Source organism: Labeo rohita, chromosome 18 (genome assembly GCF_022985175.1).
Source record: "Labeo rohita strain BAU-BD-2019 chromosome 18, IGBB_LRoh.1.0, whole genome shotgun sequence".
NCBI classification, from domain to species: domain Eukaryota; kingdom Metazoa; phylum Chordata; class Actinopteri; order Cypriniformes; family Cyprinidae; genus Labeo; species Labeo rohita.
This window is the reverse complement of record NC_066886.1, coordinates 7,715,435-7,736,061: the sequence shown is the minus strand read 5'-3', so window position 1 is coordinate 7,736,061 and position 20,627 is coordinate 7,715,435. Positions and strand designations below refer to the sequence as shown.

General features: G+C 37.2%; 1 protein-coding gene across 3 annotated transcripts in view; it reads right to left on the bottom strand.

The window, feature by feature from the left end:
- The window catches only part of fgd4a (FYVE, RhoGEF and PH domain containing 4a), a 61,463-nt gene extending 41,312 nt beyond the window's left edge, over positions 1-20,151 (bottom strand). The window contains exon 1 of one of the 3 annotated variants that reach the window (XM_051134989.1): positions 19,845-20,151. In XM_051134989.1, the coding sequence (XP_050990946.1) occupies positions 19,845-19,959 (115 nt within the window). In that variant the 5' untranslated portion in view covers positions 19,960-20,151. The other 2 variants (XM_051134992.1, XM_051134991.1) reach the window with 2 other exon arrangements.
- Between the last annotated feature and the right edge of the window lie 476 nt (positions 20,152-20,627).

Sequence of the window (20,627 nt, the reverse complement as noted above, 5' to 3'; positions counted from 1 at the left end):
TGTGATCAAAACTGAATTTTTAGCATCATTACTCCAGTCTTCAGTGTCACATGATCCTTCAGAAATCATTCTAATATGCTGATTTGCTGTTTAAGAAACATTTTATTATTATTATTATTATTATTATTATTATCAAAAACAGTTGAGTACATTTTTTCAGGATTCTTTGACGAATAGAAAGATCCAAAGATCAGCATTAATAAAGAATTTTAGCAAAAAGAATAATTGTTACATTATACACTATACCAGTCAAAAGCTTGGAGTAGGTATAATTACTATTATTATTATTATTATTATTATTATTATTATTATTATTATTATTATTATTATCATTATTATCATCATCATTTATTTATTTATTTATTTATGTTTTTTGGGGGAAAGAAATTATAGAAATTAATACTTTTATTTAGCAAAGATGCTTTAAATTGTTTAAAAGTGATTATAAAGACATTTATAATGTTACAAAAGATTTCTATTTCAGATAAATGCTGCTACTCTGAACTTTCTATTCATCAAAGAAACCTGAAAAAATTCTACTCAGCTGTTTTCAACATAGTGATAATAATAAAAATGTTTTTTGAGCAGCAAATCAGCATATTAGTATGATTTCTACAGGATCATGTGACTGGAGTTATGATGCTAAAAATTCATTGAAATCACAAGAATAAATTATATTTCAAAAAATATATTCAAATAGAAACCAGTTATTTTAAATAGTAAAAATATTCTTAAAAATGTACTGTTTTTTTCTGTACTTTGGATCAAATAAATGCAGGCTTGGTAAGCAGAAGAGACTTCTTTTAAAAAAAAAAAAACATTAAAAATTTTACTGTTCAAAAACTTTTGACTGGTAGCGTAGCTTTATAATTGTGTAAAATATACTGGTAAATTTTATTTTCTTTTAATTTTTGAAAGATGTGTGATCACAGAGGCTGCATTTATCAAAAATACAGTAGAACCAGTAATATTGTGGAAAATTATTACAATTTAAAATCTCAATTTTAATACATTTTAAAATGTAATTTATTCCTGTGAAGCTGAATTTTCAGCATCTTTACTTTACAAGAAACATTTCTTACTATCATAAAACAGTTGTACTGCTTAATATTTTTTGTGGAAACCAGGATACACTACAGATCTTAAGATTTGGGTAAGTTAGATGAAGAAATGAATATTTTAATTTAGCAAGGATGCATTAAACTGGTCAAAAGTGACAGTAATGGCATTTACAGTACAATGTCACAAAAGATTGTTATTTAAAAAAACGTATTAATCCAAAATAAATACATAAATAAATAAAATTAACAAGCATTACGGTTTCCACAAAAAATTAGTAAAGCAAAAACTGTCAAAATTGACAGTAAAAATAACCATTATTAATAACTGAGCACCAATAATAACTGATAATAACCAAATCAGCATATTAGAATGATTTCTGAAGGATCATGTGACACTGAAGACTGGAGTAATGATGCTGAAAATTTAGATTTGATCACAGGAATAAATTACATTTTAAAACATTCAAACAGAAAACAGTTATTTTCAATTTTGTAATAATATTACTGCTTTTACTATATTTTTTATCAAATAAATGCAGCCATAATGAGCATAAGAGACTTCTTAGTAAAACATTAAAAAACCTTAATTATTTTAAACTTTTGACCAGTGGTGTAATAGTAAAAGTTTTTTAACCCAAGAAGACAAAGTTTATACAGTACTTTAAAAAAGACAGACAGATTGACATAAAGCGCTTGGACTGAGGTGCTAAAGCAGTCTTAGCCGTCTGTGACGCTGACTACATATGTGTTATTTAGCACGTTAATGAGTCTTAACACTCCCCTGATCCTGTAAAGAGATACTTCTCTGCTTAATCTGATAACAGTGTGGTGTTTGCTGGTGTCTGGATACCGATCACACACCCATCACACACACAGATCTCCACCTGCTTCCATGAAGCACCCTGACCTGTTTCCACATCCATCTGTTTCTGCATCTGTGTCTGCGTTCGAATTAGCGTGGCTGATTCACCCCGGGATTGCTCATCGCTGTGACTCGAGCACAAAAAACGCTGTTTAAATATGTTTTTGCTCTAGGTTTTACACAAAAGCACCGTTCAAATCCACCCACGTACTGTCCAGACCCACGCCTCTGCTTCAGTGTCTGCAGAGTTAAATAGGCAAAAATGTCAGACATAAACATGCTCTAATGTACAAAACAGCAGGTTTCTATACAACACGACCCGAAAGACTAAACCATACTGTCTTCTGCGGTAAATCCGAAAAGCTTCAGGAGCCACAGCCCTTGTCAAATGTGGTCAGCTGTGTGCAAAGCAACGGTGATCTCGGTGAACATATGAAGAAACACCACTGACCTGAGTCTCCGAGATGGCAGCTGTGTGTGTGTGTGTGTGTGAGAAAGAGATTTCCACTTCAGTTCAGTTCCGTCGTCCTTATCCAGAGAATCACGGCAGACTGAACAGCCCTCTCATGAACCCTCCCTCTCCAGCCGAGCCGCCACACACTCTGCATCCTCCATCCTTACTCTCTCTCTCGCTCTCTCTCTATCTCTACACTTGCTTTACTGCTCCTCCTCCTCCTTCCCCTCGCTTGCTTCCCCCGCACACTGTGTTTTCCGCTCAGCCTCTGTTTTCTTCTCCACCGAGGATAATCACATTCCAGAGGAGGGACGGCATATGGCAGGGAAACGCCACACGCTCTTGTCTGTCCGTCTTTATGTGCCAATGTGTGTGTGTTGCATGGACAATTACCCCTATTGTGTTGCCTAAGGGGTGGGCCAACAAACAGGGATAAAGGGGTGGGGTGCGACTCGAAAGAAAAAACTAGAGGAATATTGATGAGTGGGTCTGATATTTGGAGAATGCCAGCTTTTCTCCTCTGATTGGTCGGGTCACTGGAGTCCACGTATCGCTGTAATTCAGCCGAGGGGTGAAAATGAGGCTGATTCTATTGGAGGCCACGCACCGGTCATGTGACGAAAGGAAAGGGCCACTTGGGAGACTGAGGAGGAATACAGATGAGTCAGTGATTTGTGGGGGAAGGGGACGGGGGTGGAGGGCACTGTCACCACCTACTATATTCTCACACTTTTGGATGATGAAACAAAGACAGTAGGGAGAATATAACACTGCGCTATACAAAAACAAAGTACTGTGGTAATAACATGCGTTTTTACCATGGTATCATGGTATTGTTGAAGGTATATGAATATGGTCATCGTTTAGTGCCATGATATACAGTATAAATATATGACTGGTATATACACTACCAGTCAAAAGTTTTTGAACAGTAAGATTTTTAATGTTCTTTAAAGGAGTATCTTCTGCTCACCAAGCCTGCATTTATTTGATCCAATATACAGTAAAAAAACAGTAAAATGTTTACTATTCAAAATAACTGTTTTGTATTTGAATACATTTGAAAACGTAATTTATTCCTGTGATTTCAAAGCTGATTTTTTGCTGATTTAATTATTATTATTAATGTTGAAAACAACTGAGTAGAATTTTTTTAGGTTTCTGAATAGAAAGTTCAGAAGAGCAGCATTTATCTGAAATAGAAATATTTTGTAACATTATAAATGTCTTTATCATCACTTTTGATCAATTTAAAGCATCCTTGCTAAATAAAGTATTAATTTTTATCATTTCTGCCAAAAAAAATACATATACACACACACTGACCAAAATTATAAACGCAACACTTTTGTTTTTGCCCCGACTTTTCATGAGCTGAACTCAAAGATCTAAGACTTTTTCTATGTACACAAAAGGCCTATTCCTCTCAAATATTGTTCACATATCTGTCTAAATCTGTGTTAGTAAGCACTTCTCCTTTATCGAGATAATCCTTCCATCTCACAGGTGTGTCATATCAAGATGCTGATTAGACCGCATCATTATTGCACAGGTGTGCCTTAGGCTGGCCACAATAAAAGGCCACTCTAAAATGTGCAGTTTTATCACACAGCACAATGCCACAGATATCGCAAGTTTTGAGGTAGCATGCAATTGGCATGCTGACTGCAGGAATGTCCACCAGAGCTGTTGCCCGTGAATTGAATGTTCATTTCTCTACCATCAGCCGTCTCCAAAGGCGTTTTTATTTTATTTTATTTTTTTAATTCAAAAGTCTGTATATGTTCTCTATAAGAGTCCATGGGAATGAATGTCATTTACTTCCTGTTTTTCACATTTACAGAGAATCAGATTGTGTATTGTCTCACAGAGCAGGTCTATAAAGCAATAATGCCAAACAGGAAACTAAATTAATCCTTTAAAAATTCATAGCAGTGTTTTTTTTCACTTCTCATTTAGACTGGTTCTGATTATTATAAAGCTGATCTGTCATCAGTAAAGCTGAGCCTAATAGCCTGAGGTGACAGTGTCAAACATACACGTACACATATACAAACACTCGCACACAATCACACTTCAGCACTTGACTATAAACCTCAGTATTTCTGTCATATGCCTTGGTGTGATAACCCTCGTGCTAATTCGACCAGTCAGGCCAAACACTCCTGACCTCTTTCAACTCACACTTCTTGTAAACTCTGTCTTGTTTTCACTCACTTGTCTGACTTCTCACACGCAAATGAACGCCACCATTCTTGGCCTTTGACAACTACACTTTATTAAGGTCACATCACGGCAAACGCACACAACACGTTTCCCATCTCCCCCACTCCCAGCTCCCTCACACTCCTGCCCTTACCTCCTCCCTCCTTCCATCAATACATGCTCAGTGCTCTCCTCCCCCTACATGACTTGTTGTAAATGAAGCCTCAGGCCATATCTTTTACACTGCCGTTATTCCCTACAGATGCTTTTGAATGATTCTTTGACATACTGCTCTGATAGTCAACAGGATTTAGTCTACACTGAGTGTACTAATATATTCACTAGGCCTCAAAAAATCTATCTATAAATAAAAATATAAAATTTTAAATATTTTAAATAAATGTTATTATGTAAAATTGTGTAATATAATGTCAGTTTTTGTATTTATATTTTTGTATATTTAATTATTTTTGTTATTCATGTACAGATCATGCAGATGAAATCAGTAAACTACATAAAGGTTTAAGACCTTTTTAAGTTTTTAAGAAAAACTTTTTTTACCTGTGCAAATGGCTTATCTATGGAAGCCCACCACTAAATAAAAAACAAAAATGGTAACTGCAAATTTTTATTTTTCAATTTTGCGAAGGGGCGAAAATGAGGAAAATTCAATTTCTTGCAATTCTGACTTTTTTCTCAAAAATGTGAGATACAAACTTGCAATTGCACATAATAAAGTCAGAATTGCAAGATATAAACTCGCAGTTTTTACTTTTTTCTTGCATTGCTATAAACTCGCAATTGTGAGTTATAAATGCATCAGAAATGCATAATATAAACTCACATTTGCAAGAGAAAAGTCACAATTGCAAGTTTATAATCTCACAATTCTGAGAAAAAAAGTCAAAATTGCGAGATGTAAACTTACAATTGCATGAAAAAAAAACAGAATTGTGAGATAAAAAAGTCGCAATTACCGTTTTATATTTTTTATTCAGTGGCGGAAACAGACTTCCAAACTTATCTGAAGATAAATGTAGTAAAGAGAAAGAGAAAAAAAAAGTCATCTGTTTTAAATTTTTTGATGACTAATAAGTCAAATCCGGCAGGAAATGCCACTTTAACCGCACAACATCGGTATAAAGGAGACCCTGCAAGTTTGTTGTTTCTCAACCCTGTCATTATTATATGGACAAGCAAATTTACTAATAAACTACATAATAAAAATAATAAGTATGTTGGAAAAAATAAAAGTATAATCTGTGTAAGTAAATGGTTTAAATCTAAAATCTTGGATTTAAGTTCAAATAACACTTTTATACCTGAGCAAATGGCTTATCTTAAGAACAACAAGGTCAAGAAAAAAATTGAGAGAAAGGTTTTTTATTTTATTTGGTTTTATTTTTTTAAACTGGATGAGTCCGGCAGGAAATGCTACCATAACCGCACAATATTGATATAACTAAAACCCTGAAGACTTGGTCATTGGTCTCAAGGACATGAAACACATATTTTAATAAAAAGTCATTTCAGGGTCATATGATACAGTAGATATCTCTAGCACATTTGCCATACTTTTTGCACCTGTCAATATCATATCATAACTCTTGCTTACAACTGTTGACTGTCCAGTAGGGAAGTATTTTGCAAGTCATGAACCTGGCATTTTCAGTCATTTACAGATCAAACCCAGCTAAACCATTCAATCCATTCATCTACCATCTCCTCTATGTAGTGTGTTCATGGTATTGATAAAAAGAGGAAATGACTCAGGTCAGTGAGTTGAGTCACTGAATCTGTAAACTGTACTACTGTCCAGATTTCATAAAGGCAGGTGTGGGTATTTGTATTCTTAAAACGGGTGCATTATTATTATTAACAAAAAGCCCTTCCTGTCCTTGTTATAAGCTCACAGCACAACCAAAATACCATCTCAGTGTGCACAACAACACAAACACACTAGCTCAGATTTCCTGTCAGACAGCTTTGTGTGGGTGTGAGTCTCAAAAGCCGACGAAAATGTTCCTCATTGCTGTCCAACTTGGCTCAGTTAATACTAATAGTCAAACTTGAAGGGAAAACAGAGCTGACACTCACTATGTGTAATACATTCTTTCATATTTTAAGAAGTAGTGTAATTAATAGGCTACACAAATCTCTTTTGTACTAGTCACACACGCACACACACTTGGAGAACAAGTAGCCTACACACAGACAAAGTAGCACATACTTGTCACTTATTTCGGGCACTGTGTTTTGTGAAGCATTCTTTTATAATGACTATGTGAATAGCAGTGCAGTGAGTGAGTTATTGCAAAATTCACAGGCTTCTGTATATGAGTGTCATGGCACCACTGACCCCTGCTGGACAATCAGAGCCATTTGTTTATTTTCTTATTTTTTCTTTGACTTAAAGTCCTATATACAGTATGTAATGGAAATAAAAATAAACTGTATATAGTAAGTATTAAATAAGTACTTAAAAAATAATGGTAAAATAATTTAATTGTAAAAATAACTATGTACTATGCAAATAAAAGTTAAATAATGAGAATAAGTGAAAAAATAAATACATGCAGTTAAAGTCAGAAGTTTACATACACCCTGTAGAATGTGCAAAATGTTAATTATTTTACCAAAATAAAATAAATCATACAAAATGGATGCTTACATATAGTCCACAAGAGAAAATAATAGTTTAATTTATGAAGATGACCTCATTCAAAATGACTTGATTCTTAATACTGTGTTGTTACCTAAATGATCTACAGCTTTTTTTTTTTTTTTTAGTGACAGCTGTCCATGTGTCACTTATTTGTCCTGATAAGTTAAACTGCCTGCTGTTCTTCAGAAAAATCGTTCAGGTCCCAAAAAGTCAGTGGTTTTTTAGCATTTTTGTGTATTTGAACCTTTTCCAATAACAACTGTATGATTTTGAGATCCATCTTTTCACACTAAGGATAACTGAGGGACTCATATGCAACTATTACAGAAGGTTCAAACGCTCACTGATGCTCCAGAAGGAAACACGATGCATTAAGAGCCAGGGGGTGAAAACTTTTGGAATGGAAGATCAGGGTAAATTTAACTTATTTTGTCCTCTAGGAAACATGTACTAAACATGTCTGATTGGCAGTACTAAATGAAAATTGATATATGATATTGTCCTCAGTGTGAAAAGATGAATCTCAAAATCATACAGTCATTATAGGAAAGTGTTCAAATACACAAAAAATGCTGAAAAACCAAAGGACAGTGGGCAGATTAACTGTACAGGACAAGCAAAGGACTCATGAACAACTACCACTAAACAAACAAACGAAAAAACACAGCTGTGGATTATTCAGGTAACAACACAGTGTCAACAATCAAGCGTATGAAAACTTTTGAACTGGATCATTTTTATAAATTCAACTATTATTTTCTTTTGTGGACTATATGTAAATGTCTTATATGTGAAATATCTTGTTCAGGTCAGTACTAAATAAAAATAACATGGTAAAACAGTTAAATTCTGTAAGGTGTATGTAAACTTTGGACAACTGTAAGAGTACATTAAGTATATAAATGTAAAAATTAATAGAAAATGATTCCAAAAATTGCACTTCAGCACAAATGTCATTTCGAAACTATACTAAACAGACAGAAAAGTGAATAAAATAAAGGGAAAATGTCAGAAAGAGACAAAAGGAAAAGAGTAGGAAGCTCTCAAAATGGGAGGTGAGGTGTCATCGTGGCTCGGGAAGTTCTACGGGAAGGATGTGATGTCATTATTCAGGTGCATGAAAGCATTTAATAACAAGTTTTTCAAAAGCAGAGACCAGGCCTCCCTCCAGCAGAACATTTGCATCTGTGGTTGACCACACGTGTAAAAGCTTTCCAATCACCCCTGAACAACTTTAACAATGTCAACAGAGCATACTGATCATCAATCTTTCTAAACAGCCTTGGAGCCTTTCTCAGAAGATTAAGCCTTGTCAAGCCAAGCCAACAGGATGAATCAATATTTGATTTAAAGCTGAACGGTAAATCGGGAATGATATGACTACAAACGTCTTCAGTAAGGAAAAGAACTACTAAATCCCAGGAACTAATGGGGATGATGTAATAGAATCAGCAGTGATGGTGCAATATAAAACAAATATTGAAACAATACAATACTACACAAGTTGTCACTTCTTTGATTAGTGGATCTAAACGACCCTTCGCAAAGACCCCACTTAGTTAATGTTGCTATGTCCGACATGCCATGGCGTTCATGTTTTCACCATCACGGAGCAAAGAGAAAAACAAGTCTCAGCTGTCAAATTTGGTCATTTTGTAAGAAATTCAATCAATAAATACCATTTTGTAGCTCTTTAATGTGCTGTGACAGCTCACTGTAGCGCCTAAGTTCAAGCAGCATGTGAACGATCATCTCTTTTGTTTTACTAGCTACAGCGCAAAATAAACATGAATGAACATCAGAATCTTCTTTCAACCGCGGAAAGACGTTAATACACCATTTTTCAAATTCAAGTCCACCAATGTTAATTTTAACTTATGATTGGTCAGATCGCCTGTCAATCAAATTCCCTGTACAGGGTCAATTTAAAGGAATAGGTAACCGAAAATGAAAATTTGCTGCAGATTTACTCAACCACTGCCCATTCAAGATGTACAGTAGATGAGTTTTTGTCTTCATCTGAACAAATTTGGAAAAATTTTGCATTAGATCACAAGCTCATTAAATGATCCTTTGCAGTGAATGGGTGCTGTCAGAATGAGTGTCTGACGGCACCCTTGGATGGCCTGACGGTGAGTACATTTTCAGCAAATTGTAATTCTTGGATTTGTGGGTTGTGTAATATTACACAATTAAATATTTCACACTAAACATCGTTTTGGTAAATATAATATTAGAAATACTAAATGGATTTCTGAGCTAATGGTAGATCAGTCTTTCAGAACCCTCTAATTTCATCAAGGTTTATTAGATTCTACATTATTTTATCAATATGCAAATCTCTGATGTTATTAGTGTAAAAACATTCTAAATAAATGAATAAATACAAACACACTTTAACAGTCTTTTCCTTCCTAACAGATTCGAGAGATAAAGAATAAACTGTGGTTTTTTAAATAGGCCATGACCAGTCCTTTACAAACCCAGAACACAATATAAACACACAAAATAATAGGCCAGTAGTTCCTGCCAAGCGGAACAGTTGGAGGACTCATGTTGGTTCCCAGATCTCAAGAGACTTGTGCTTTTCTTCTGCTTGGGTTGGTAACTGATTTTGGACACAGTCCTCATATAAACAGTCTCACATACTGTGCCACCATCCTACAATTATGCAGTGAAATAACTGCAAATTCAAGTCCGTGCTTTAGAGGGAATTATTATATAAACAAGGCAGTAGTGCATTCACTTTGCATAAACACTTAAAGGGTGATTTTCATGTAGGTCACATAAACATCTGTGAGTGGTGTTCACTTAATGTAGACATTGAGGACACTCAAATCTGACAACTACATAAACACCCACCTTCCTACTTTATACTCCTTGTCTGTGATCATGTGTGTATCCCTGTCACGTTAAGCCTTAAGCCATAGTTTATTATTGCACACATGGGGAGAAGTGTACTGTCTGGGCCCCCAGTCAGCAATAAGTCAGTGGAGGTTTAGATTAGTGAAAAGAAGCTTATGAGTTAAATTGGAGGGGGCGGGACAAAACTGTGTGTAAGAGAGAGAATAGGCTGTCTGGATTAGCCCTGAAACAGCTGCAGGCATTATTTCAACAGAAAACTGAGTTTCAATACAAACCAGCCAGTGGACAACAGCTCAGATTACTGTGTGCAACTTAAACATGGTGATGAGCTCATCTGCCACATGCGATACTCACAAATGCATGACCACAAATGCACATATTTACTCGGTGTACACTCATAAAATCCTAATACACACTTTTGTTATTGTCACGCTCAGACGAAGCACACGAACAACGACGTAAATAAACGAAAGGTATTTAATAAATCCAACAGGGAACACAGGGTAGTAACATTAACGTCCGACAAGGCAAGAGGGGAAACACACGCTTATATATATATATATATATATATATATATACATAGGCATAGATATAATATATATATATATATATATACACACACACACACACACACACACACACACAGACAGACTGATCACAAACACAAGTGTAGACAATGAGGGAGAAACCAAAATACACAGAACTGCAGGGGAGATGATGGGAGAAACCAACTAGAAAGTCCAGGGGTGTGACATTACCTCCCCCTCCCGGAAGGCGCGTCCTCGCGCCGACAAACAGGGACAACAAGATGTACAAAGTCTTAGGAGGGGGCTTCGGTGGAGGACGGACTCCCGGGAGGAGGGCAAAAGATGGAGTCCAGGGTGGTGACGGGATATTCCATGGAGGTGATGATGGAGGGAGGAGCCAAGGAGGTGACAGGAGGGGGCTGGAGCAGGAGGAGCCAGGTGAGACCCAGACCGCAGCCATGATGGAGCCCCACGGTGGAGCCGATGGAGGGAGGAGCCATGGTGGAGGAAAGGCTAACGACTCCATGGGGCCGACCGACAGAGGCGGAGCAGGTGGTGGTAGAGCCCGAGGCGGAGACGGAGAGCCGATGATCCTGGACGACCCCGAGGATCCGGAGGGCCCAGGCGGAGCCCAAGGCTCTGGCAACCGAGGTGGAGGCGGAGATCCGGAGGTCCGCGGCGGAGCCGGAGCGACAGAGGACCGAGGCTGTGCCCGCGGGAGGGAGGAGGTCCACAGAGCCGGAGGGATGGAGCGACGAGGCGCAGCCGGAGGAGTGGAGTCCAGAGGTGAAGGTGGGGCGACGACTGACCAGGGCGGAGCCGGAGGGACGATGGAGCCCGGTGGAGCTGGTGGACCGACGGGCGACGGTGGAGACGAGGGAGCTGAGAGACGGGGTGGAGCCGCAGGGTCGGAGGGCCGAGGTGGAGTCCAGGACTCAGAGGCTGGAGGCGAAGATGAGGGATCCTCCAGCCATGACACCGATGGAGACTGGCAGATCTGCGGCGAACCCACCGCACAGATGGTGGGCTGAGGGTGAGCAGATGGGCTGCCAGGAGACAGCGGTGGTGGGACTGAGGCCGCAGAAACGATAGACAGAGGGAGGGTGGGAGGGAAATCCAGGCAGTCAGGTAATTTAGATGGTGGAAGGAGAGCGGGCATGTCTTCATATATATCTTCAAAGACACTAGTCAAATTTTGTTCCAGAAAAATTTGTCCCAGATCCAGGCGTTGCTCACCCTCAGCGGTGGTGCAGTGGGCGGTGCTGTCCTCAGCACCCTCACGCCCATCAGGAACGTCCACCGTCGCAGGCTCTGTGGCCGGCTCTCGCACCTGGTCAGACGCAAATTCCTCCAGCTCCGTGGCGATCGCTCGCTCTGTCGCTCCGATGGGCGATGGCTCCTGGGTCGCGCTGGTAGCGTGGGATCCGTCTGCGGTGGGCTCGGGCTCGTGCTCCGCGTGTCGGGGTGGTGGTTGGCTGGGTTCTGGGTCCGGAGTGGCAGTAGCGAGACTCTCCAAGGAGCAGGCGGGGAACGAGGGTTTGTTTCTAACGCCGTGGCGATCGCGTTGAGGCTGGCGTTATAAAACGCACAGAGCGCGTCGTCCGGGTAGCTGGTGGTGTGAGCTACTACCTGGAACATGATGGTATATCCCTCGAGTGGTAAATCCCCCTGCTTCAGCCGAGGGAGGATAAATTCAGGACGGAGTAGGGAAGCCATGGGGGAAACACAACGGAAATAAAAGACTGTGGAAAAAATGACGAAAAATAAAACGGAGGGGAAAGCACGAAAAAACTGTTTCGGTCGGACGTTCTGTCACGCTCAGACGAAGCACACGAACAACGACGTAAATAAACGAAAGGTATTTAATAAATCCAACAGGGAACACAGGGTAGTAACATTAACGTCCGACAAGGCAAGAGGGGAAACACACGCTATATATACACACAGACTGATCACAAACACAGGTGTAGACAATGAGGGAGAAACCAAAATACACAGAACTGCAGGGGAGATGATGGGAGAAACCAACTAGAAAGTCCAGGGGTGTGACAGTTATGCACAATTTATCAGGAAATGTTATTTTAAAGAAAACATGTTTGTCTCAATAATATTGTTTCTAAAATGTATTAACCGACTTTCCTTTCTACTGATGTCATTTAACCTCTTCACTTCACAAGCATCTGTTATATTTGCTTCATATCTTAATTTACTCAAAAAATTAATTAAATTGAGTAGATAATTTATTTTGTGTTGATTCAAACCTTTAATACATTTAATTTTAATAATATTCTGAAACATTTTAGTGGATTTACTTTGCATCTTTTGTTTTGTTCACAATTAAGGTGGGGCGATAAACTGATACACACGATTAACCGGTAGATATTTGTCAACCGACAGTCATCTCTCATGTGGTTACACGCTCATGTGAGATTGCTGTGCTATGTGGTCATGAAAACATATCGTTTGCGTGCGTTTTTAAGCATTGAGGTTTAAAAACTAGTGATTTTAAGTTGTTGAAATGCAATAAGCAGCGAAAGAACTCATTCCGCTCTATGCATGCACTGCCTGAGAGATGTGAAGATGGTGCTCATAGAGCGTGGAAGTTTTGAATGGTTATTTATGATAATATTGACCTTGAACAATTACATACACACACTTGTATGTGTCTAAATGCCCATCTTTGCATGCATCCTTGTTAGTAGAAATTAGTAATTTAGGTCATATGTGAAAGCAAACAGCTGAGAAAGAAGACATGCAACAGTATATTGGATCTGGGCAGCTCTTAAAGTGACAGCAATCTAATATTTCTGCTGTCTGTTATTCATGTTAATCATTCAACAAAAGAGAAAATCCTTCACTGCCTTGACTAAATCCCTTTTGTAACTTAAATAAAAAGAAACACACATTCTCACTCTCTGTGTCTTTCTTTTTGTTATTCAGCTTCATTATTTTATTTCATTTAAGCAGACTCATGTACCAGTCTTTATTTATTTATTTAGGGATTCACTGTTTAAGTTTGTTATTTTATTTTTTATTTTTAACTTTTTATTTTATTTGATTTTAAAAATCGACTCATTTCCTGTTTATTTTATTTTATTTTATGTGTGTTTTTTTATTTACTTTGGGTTTCACTCCGTAGTTATAATGTATAATGTATTTCTTATGTTTTCTACTGTAGTTTTTTTTTTTTGTCCTATTGCTTGTAATTCGTTTCTTATTCTTATTTAATCGCTAACTGTTTCCTTGTCTTCAGTGAGCTTGAGTTTTGTTTTGTTTTTTGTTTTTTTAGTATTCATTTTGTGATACTGACACTGGCGACAAGAATTATGAAATTTTCATGATATCAAAAATTTTTATCATAAAGACCTTATTTAAAGAGACATTTACCAGTGTTTATTTATTTACTTAGGGATTCACTGTTTAAGTTTATGTTATTTTATTTTTAACTTTTTATTTTATTTTATTTTAAAAATCGACTCATTTCATGTTTATTTTATTTTAAGTAGACTCATTTACTGGTGTGTGTGGTTTTTTTTTAATTTACTTTGGGTTTCACTCCATAGTTATAATGTTGTATTTTTTATTTGTTCTACTGTAGTTTTTTTTGTCCTATTGCTTGTAATTAGTTTCTTATTCTTATTTAATCGCTAACTGTTTCCTTGTCTTCAGTGAGCTTGAGTTTTGTTTCTTTGGTTTGTTTTTTTTTAAATTTAGGTTAGTATTCATTTTGTGATGTTGACACTGGTGACAAGAATATCAAAAACTTTTATCATAAAGACCTTATTTAAAGCAAAAGTAACTGCATCATGATATATATCATCATTACTGTGAAATAAAATTACTCATATCGTGATATACGATTTTGGTCAGTTTAATGGTGAATCATTTTAACCCACCTTCCTGTACAGATAAACTTCTCCAGTCAGCGGGCACACTTTCTTTATGTGTGGCAATTTAAAAAGATAAAAGTTAAAAGTCAATGGGGTCCAAAACAATGCAAGAAGAAGAAACAGTAATTTTTCAAAATATGCTTGTTTGCATGTTGTTTGGAACAACATGAGGAGGAAAAAATAAATGACAGAATTTTCACTTTTTGTTAAACTATCCCTTTAACACATATTTACGCCCCAAACTATGTTGACCAACTCATGAACAATTACTGAAACTCAACATTACCTTTAGTCGGCCAAAACCAATACTTCCGACGATGCTTCACTTTTCTCAATCCATTCCCCATGATATGCTGTTTTGTGATTACATGAACGCAGCTTTCATACTCGTCAACAGATTCATTTTTAGATCTCAACAGGGTGATAATCAGAGTTCGGTTAACAGCCTCTTCTCCATTCTCTGACAACCAACCGCTACTTTCTTTCCGAGAGTCATGGTGAAACTTCTCATTGTTGGCATGTTGGAGCTCATTAAAGTGAGAACCGTTGGATCACCTACCGGAGGCAGTGCGGTGGAGGAGAGCTTTCCTGAGGCCAGAGCCCAGACAATCCATCACTGTCCATCAGCAAGACTTTACAAAAGAGAGAATACGAGTTAAAGACACTGATGGGACGAATCCTGGGGATCCACAAAAGGACTGCCAAGAAAGCAGGGGGAGAAAGTGAAGCCCGGCTTCCTGTAGATGAAGAATGGACAAAAATATCCACTGTGTCACCACTTCCTCTCTCATTCCCAATGGTGCTCACCTCTAAAAAGCAGTCCAGTTTACAAAACCAAACTCCAAACTTTTCCCTAATGGAAGATGAAGGATTTCTGCAGAAATCGTTTCACTTAAAAGCCACAGGATCCTAGTATCCTGTTAAGATTCCAAATTTTTCAATGTTTCTTCATTCAGTGATGTTAATTGGAGAAATATACATCTTTATGGCCTACGTTGGCATTCCAGAACTTTCTGATAAATCTTGGGTCCAGCAAGACTGTGGGTGAGGCTCCTGGTGCAGAAAAATCTCCAAAAATGAGTCTCTCCTAGACATGATGTTCGAGCTACGGGATTGCCCCATTCCTCCAGCCTGAGGGGGGGAAACTCCAGACAAAAATCAGGAAGCTCCAGCCCTTTGCAGTGTTTGCTAAGAAGCTGAGTGGATCAAGAGGAAAGGGGCATGGACAGGACTGCCCTGGGTGGAGGGGTGTGTTATGTAAACTCCATTACCACCGCTGCCACGCAAATTCTCATAGGTAAACAGAATAGAGATCTAACCTGGGTGAGCCTGAGTCAACTAAGAATGAAATGAATCATCCAAGCTAGTGTGTCAAAGTCTCTATAGTCAGGAAGACAAATGAAACGAAGGAAATAGGATTAAAATATCCTACACCCTTAAGAATGAGTCACTGTTCCCGATTTCTTATCGACTTTTTAACCCGATTACCAACCTACTGTATGATGTGACTAATATAAGACCTTGCATCACCTCTGTCTGCTGTGCATTGTGTTATTTTACAATAGGCAAGAGAGGAATTCACCCCCCACTCATCAGTACCTGAGTAGAAATTTTCCCTCCCTGACAGGAAGTGCGTCATTTCGGGTTGACCTTGCCTACCGGACTACCCCGTGCATGTAAACAAACCCTTAACCCCATTCCCTGCTTTGGAGTTATTTCAAATTTTGTCTTTGTGAAAACTGCATGTTTTGGGTGGCCCTGATTTTAAATTAACTATTAAATTAAATTATTTATTCACTTTAGTCTCTATACACTACAGTTTTAAAGTTTTAGCAAAAAAAAAAAAAAAAAAAAAAAAGATGAAAAAATAATCTATTACAATTTGAAATAACTGCTTAATATACACTATCAGTCAAAAGTTTTTGAACAGTAAGATTTTTTGTTTTTTTAAATAAGTCTCTTCTTCTCACTAAGCCTGAATTTATTTGATCCAGTCCAAGTACAGCAAAAACAGTACAATTCTGAAATTCTGATTGTAGAAATTAATACTTTTATTTAGCAAAAATGCTTTATGATAAAGACATGTAAAATGTTACAAAAGACCTATTCTATTCTATTTTAGATAAATGTTGTTCTTCTGAACTTTCCATTCATTAAAGAAAACTGAAAAAATTCTACTCAGCTGTTTTTAACTTAACAATAATGATTTCTGAAGGATCATGTGATTGAAGTAATGATGCTAAAAACTCAGCTTTAAAATCACAGGAATAAATTACATTTTAAAACATATTTGAATAGAAAACAGTTATTTTAAATAGTAAAAATATTTCAAAATTTTACTGTTTTGGCTGTACTTTGGATCAAATAAATGCAGACTTGGTGAGACTTCTTAAAAATCTTACTGTTCAAAAACTTGACTGGTAGTGCACTTGAATATATTTTTAAATTAATTATTTATTAATTTCTGTGATGGCAATACAGAATTTTCAGCAGCCATTAATCCAGTCTTCGCTGTCGCATGACCCTTAATTTTGAAATAAATTACATTTTTGAGATAACGAATCCTTGCTGATGAAAATTGTTAATTTTTCTTTAAAAAAAGTACTGACCCCAAGCTTTTGCACAGTAGTTTATATAAAATGTATATATATAAATTAACCATAAATTGCATTTATTATAATTTCAAAATAGCAGTGTATACCAAAAGAGATAGAAGGTAAAATATTACTAGTTAATAAATGATAAGGTTTAACTTCATTTACCAGAACACACAAACAGTTCTGATTGACATGAGCACACACATTAGAAGCTACACTGTCAAAACAAAGTTTTTAATGTTTCAATCTAGAAATAACATCAATGTGCAATGGGTTCAGGAAACAATATTGAGAGATTGCAAAACTTTTTTTTTTTTTGGTTATGCTGCCACCTGCTGGATATTTCTACATGTACACCCGCCTTGAAAAAGCTATGTAAAGATAAAGTATTAAAAATGAGTATTTAAGTCAATTCCTTGCTGATATAACCATATTTATTTTAGATTAGATCCCAGTGTTATACTTCAAAGTACGTCTCATTTCCCGTGGCTGGTCCACAGTGTCCTCAAATATTTACTAGAGGATAATGGAGGGTGTGTATCCATGAGTTATTTATAACCGCTCTCTCTCTCTCACATCATAAACTACAGGCCTGCAAGTGCAGAATACACCAATCACAGCCAAATAAAGTATGATTAGCTTTCGTGATGTTACGACAACAGGTACGTCTCACCTGACTCTGAACTCCTAAAACACTGAGTTCACCGCCATGAAGGAAGCACGGGATTCAGTGAAGCACCACCGAAAATTAATAGTTAACTTTAACAACAGCACACTTGTGTTAGTGCATGCCAAAAATAGTTATTTTACTCAAGTTTAAAGAGGAAAGCATTTCTATCTAGTATAATTTTTTTTCAGGCTCCCAAGGGTCCCTGATCTTTTTTTTTCCTGTTCATGTTGCATCAACTCTATTGTTTAAACAAGCTGCACCCTCATGTTGTTCCAAACCTGTACGACCTTCAGACGTTCATCTTCCGAACACAAACTAAGATATTTTTGATGAAAACTGAGAGCTTTCTGACCCTGCATTGACAGCAATGGTACTACCACATTCAAGGCCCAGAAAGGTAGTAAGGATATCGTTAAAAATAGTCCATGTGACATCAGTGGTTCAACCGTAATGTTATAAAGCTACAGCAAAAAAATTTGTGCAAGTAAAACAAAAATAATGACTTTATTCAACAATTTCTTCTCTTCTGTGTCAGTCTTTGATGTGCATTCATGAGAGCACCACAAGATTGATTATCAGTCTGATCATCTCTAATATATTGCTAAAGTTGGACATACCGCATTTGATTTAATATTTTTGCATTATTTTGCATGTCAGAAGTGAATTAACTAAACAAATCCCTCATGAAAGCAATGCTTTCAGCAAATAAAACCCAGCGTCTAACTCCCACAGACATCAACAACAATCTAACTCATTGAGTTCCTCATGCTCGTTCCGATTCACTGGACAGTTAAGCTCACAGGCGCAGAAAGTGGAACTTCACAGTTAAATAGAGACCTACTGCAGTCTCTTTAACAAGACACAGTACCAAGAGTCCTTTGGACTGACAATACTGATAAGCCAGGCTAAGGATAAATACTGTATTATAGAGAAAATCGAATCGGGTTGGTTTTTTACTTTTTTGCTTAATCTAAACAACACAAAAATCTTTAAAACTTAATTTCTATGCAACATTTTCTAAAAAAATACAACGTTTTGCTGTCACTGAAAAATTTGCATTGGCATTCGCCCAGTCACAAGACACACTGGACACTATGGCACCAATTGACTTTTATACATAAGTGGCTGTGTTGTGCCATGCAGAGTAGTCTTGACATGCTGTTATTCCTAAACAGACTCAATAGATTTAAAATATCTAAAAGACTGTGAAATAGCATGTCCTCTTAAACATTCCTTATCCTTAAGCTACAGAATAATGCAGGACGGTTCATACTGAGTCAGAGATGAGACATGTCACTATTGCAAACGCTGCAACACAACCCGTTGGGACTTGTTCAAGCTCATATCCTGAGCTTTCAGTACAAACAGAACTTTCTTCCAAGGTAGAAAATGGAGTCTGGCATGTTTTCCAATGAATTTTCCACGCTTTGCCAAATCCCTTATGTGCCGTCAGAGATTAAGGCAACCCACAATGATGAATTTAAGCATGAAAAGATTGACTGAGCTGGTTTTATATTAAAACTAAAAAATAAAAAGACTCGTTCAAAGTAGATATGTTACTAGTTTTTTAGATATGTTGCAAAATAAATATTTCATGAAGGATTCATGGATTTAACGTTGATCTAGCACTGTACATTCTTTCCAAAATGACCTCCATAACCTTCTCCATAACTTTACAGTGTTGTTTACTTATCATATAAGCTACATGTGTAGCAAAATGTCAGTGTTTATCAAATATCAACACAGTAAATCAAACACGCAATTATTTTACTAATATACACTATATCTGGAGGAGATATGTGTGAATCGATATTTTCCATTAAAAAAAAAACAAAAAAAACATTAACCTTTCAAAACGTTTCAGCCAGTGTCAGTGGTGTGTCGCTGTCACATATTGCAAATATTTCCACAAAGTTACGTATAAACACTCAAAAGTTGGCCTGGCAGCATAACTGTTTGCCTGAAACAAATGCATCCAGTGTTTCCAACGTTTGAGGCATGAGGATAAGCCCATAAGCCGACCATCCTCTCTCACCTGACCGACTCACCTGAGGATCCCGGGCATTCCTCCGCCGGCGAACCTCCAGTCTGCTTCGGCTTTGACTTCCTCCGGATAGCGTTTCTCCTCAATTCACTCATTTTTTCGTTAGTTCGTTCCAACATTTAAAAGACTTGATTTACTAAATGAATCCTTTGTGTGTAAATAAGAAATGTTTTACGTCCATGCAGCATTTCGGGTAAAGTCTATGTCTTAAGCGTCTGCAACCGTAAGAACTCTGTAACTTTAGTGTTACGCAAGAGTACAGCGAAACGCTTCAATGTAGTGTTTTCCTCAGATTGTTTGGCTCTTACAGTAGTAAACTGTTCTGAGCCAGTCATTATCGCTTTATCAGCTCATATCACCGCCCTCTAAGTGCTCTGATAGCACGATTGGTCCAGTCATTTCCTCTGTGCTCCGAACTCCTGCTGTACATTTTGACTCACAGCCGAACTCAAAATATTAGTTTGTGGGAATTTTGATTCATCTCAATGAGTCGAAACGTTTGAATCATTTTACCTGCTTAGCCAATCAAATTAGGGAACCGGTGTCGTGGCGAATTTTGACTCCCTGTCAGAGGATTGTCTGCAGTACTCTAACTAGATATAAAACTGTATAGGTTATGAAATAAAATAAATAACTGTTAATAAATACGTTATTAAATTTAAGTTTAGCCAGTCATTTTCACTGTGCTCTGACCTTCTTTAAGACTTGAAAACACTGTTGGTGATCCAATTAACTGTTGCATAATGTTATTTGGGATTATCAGCATTGAACAACTACAGTACCTAGA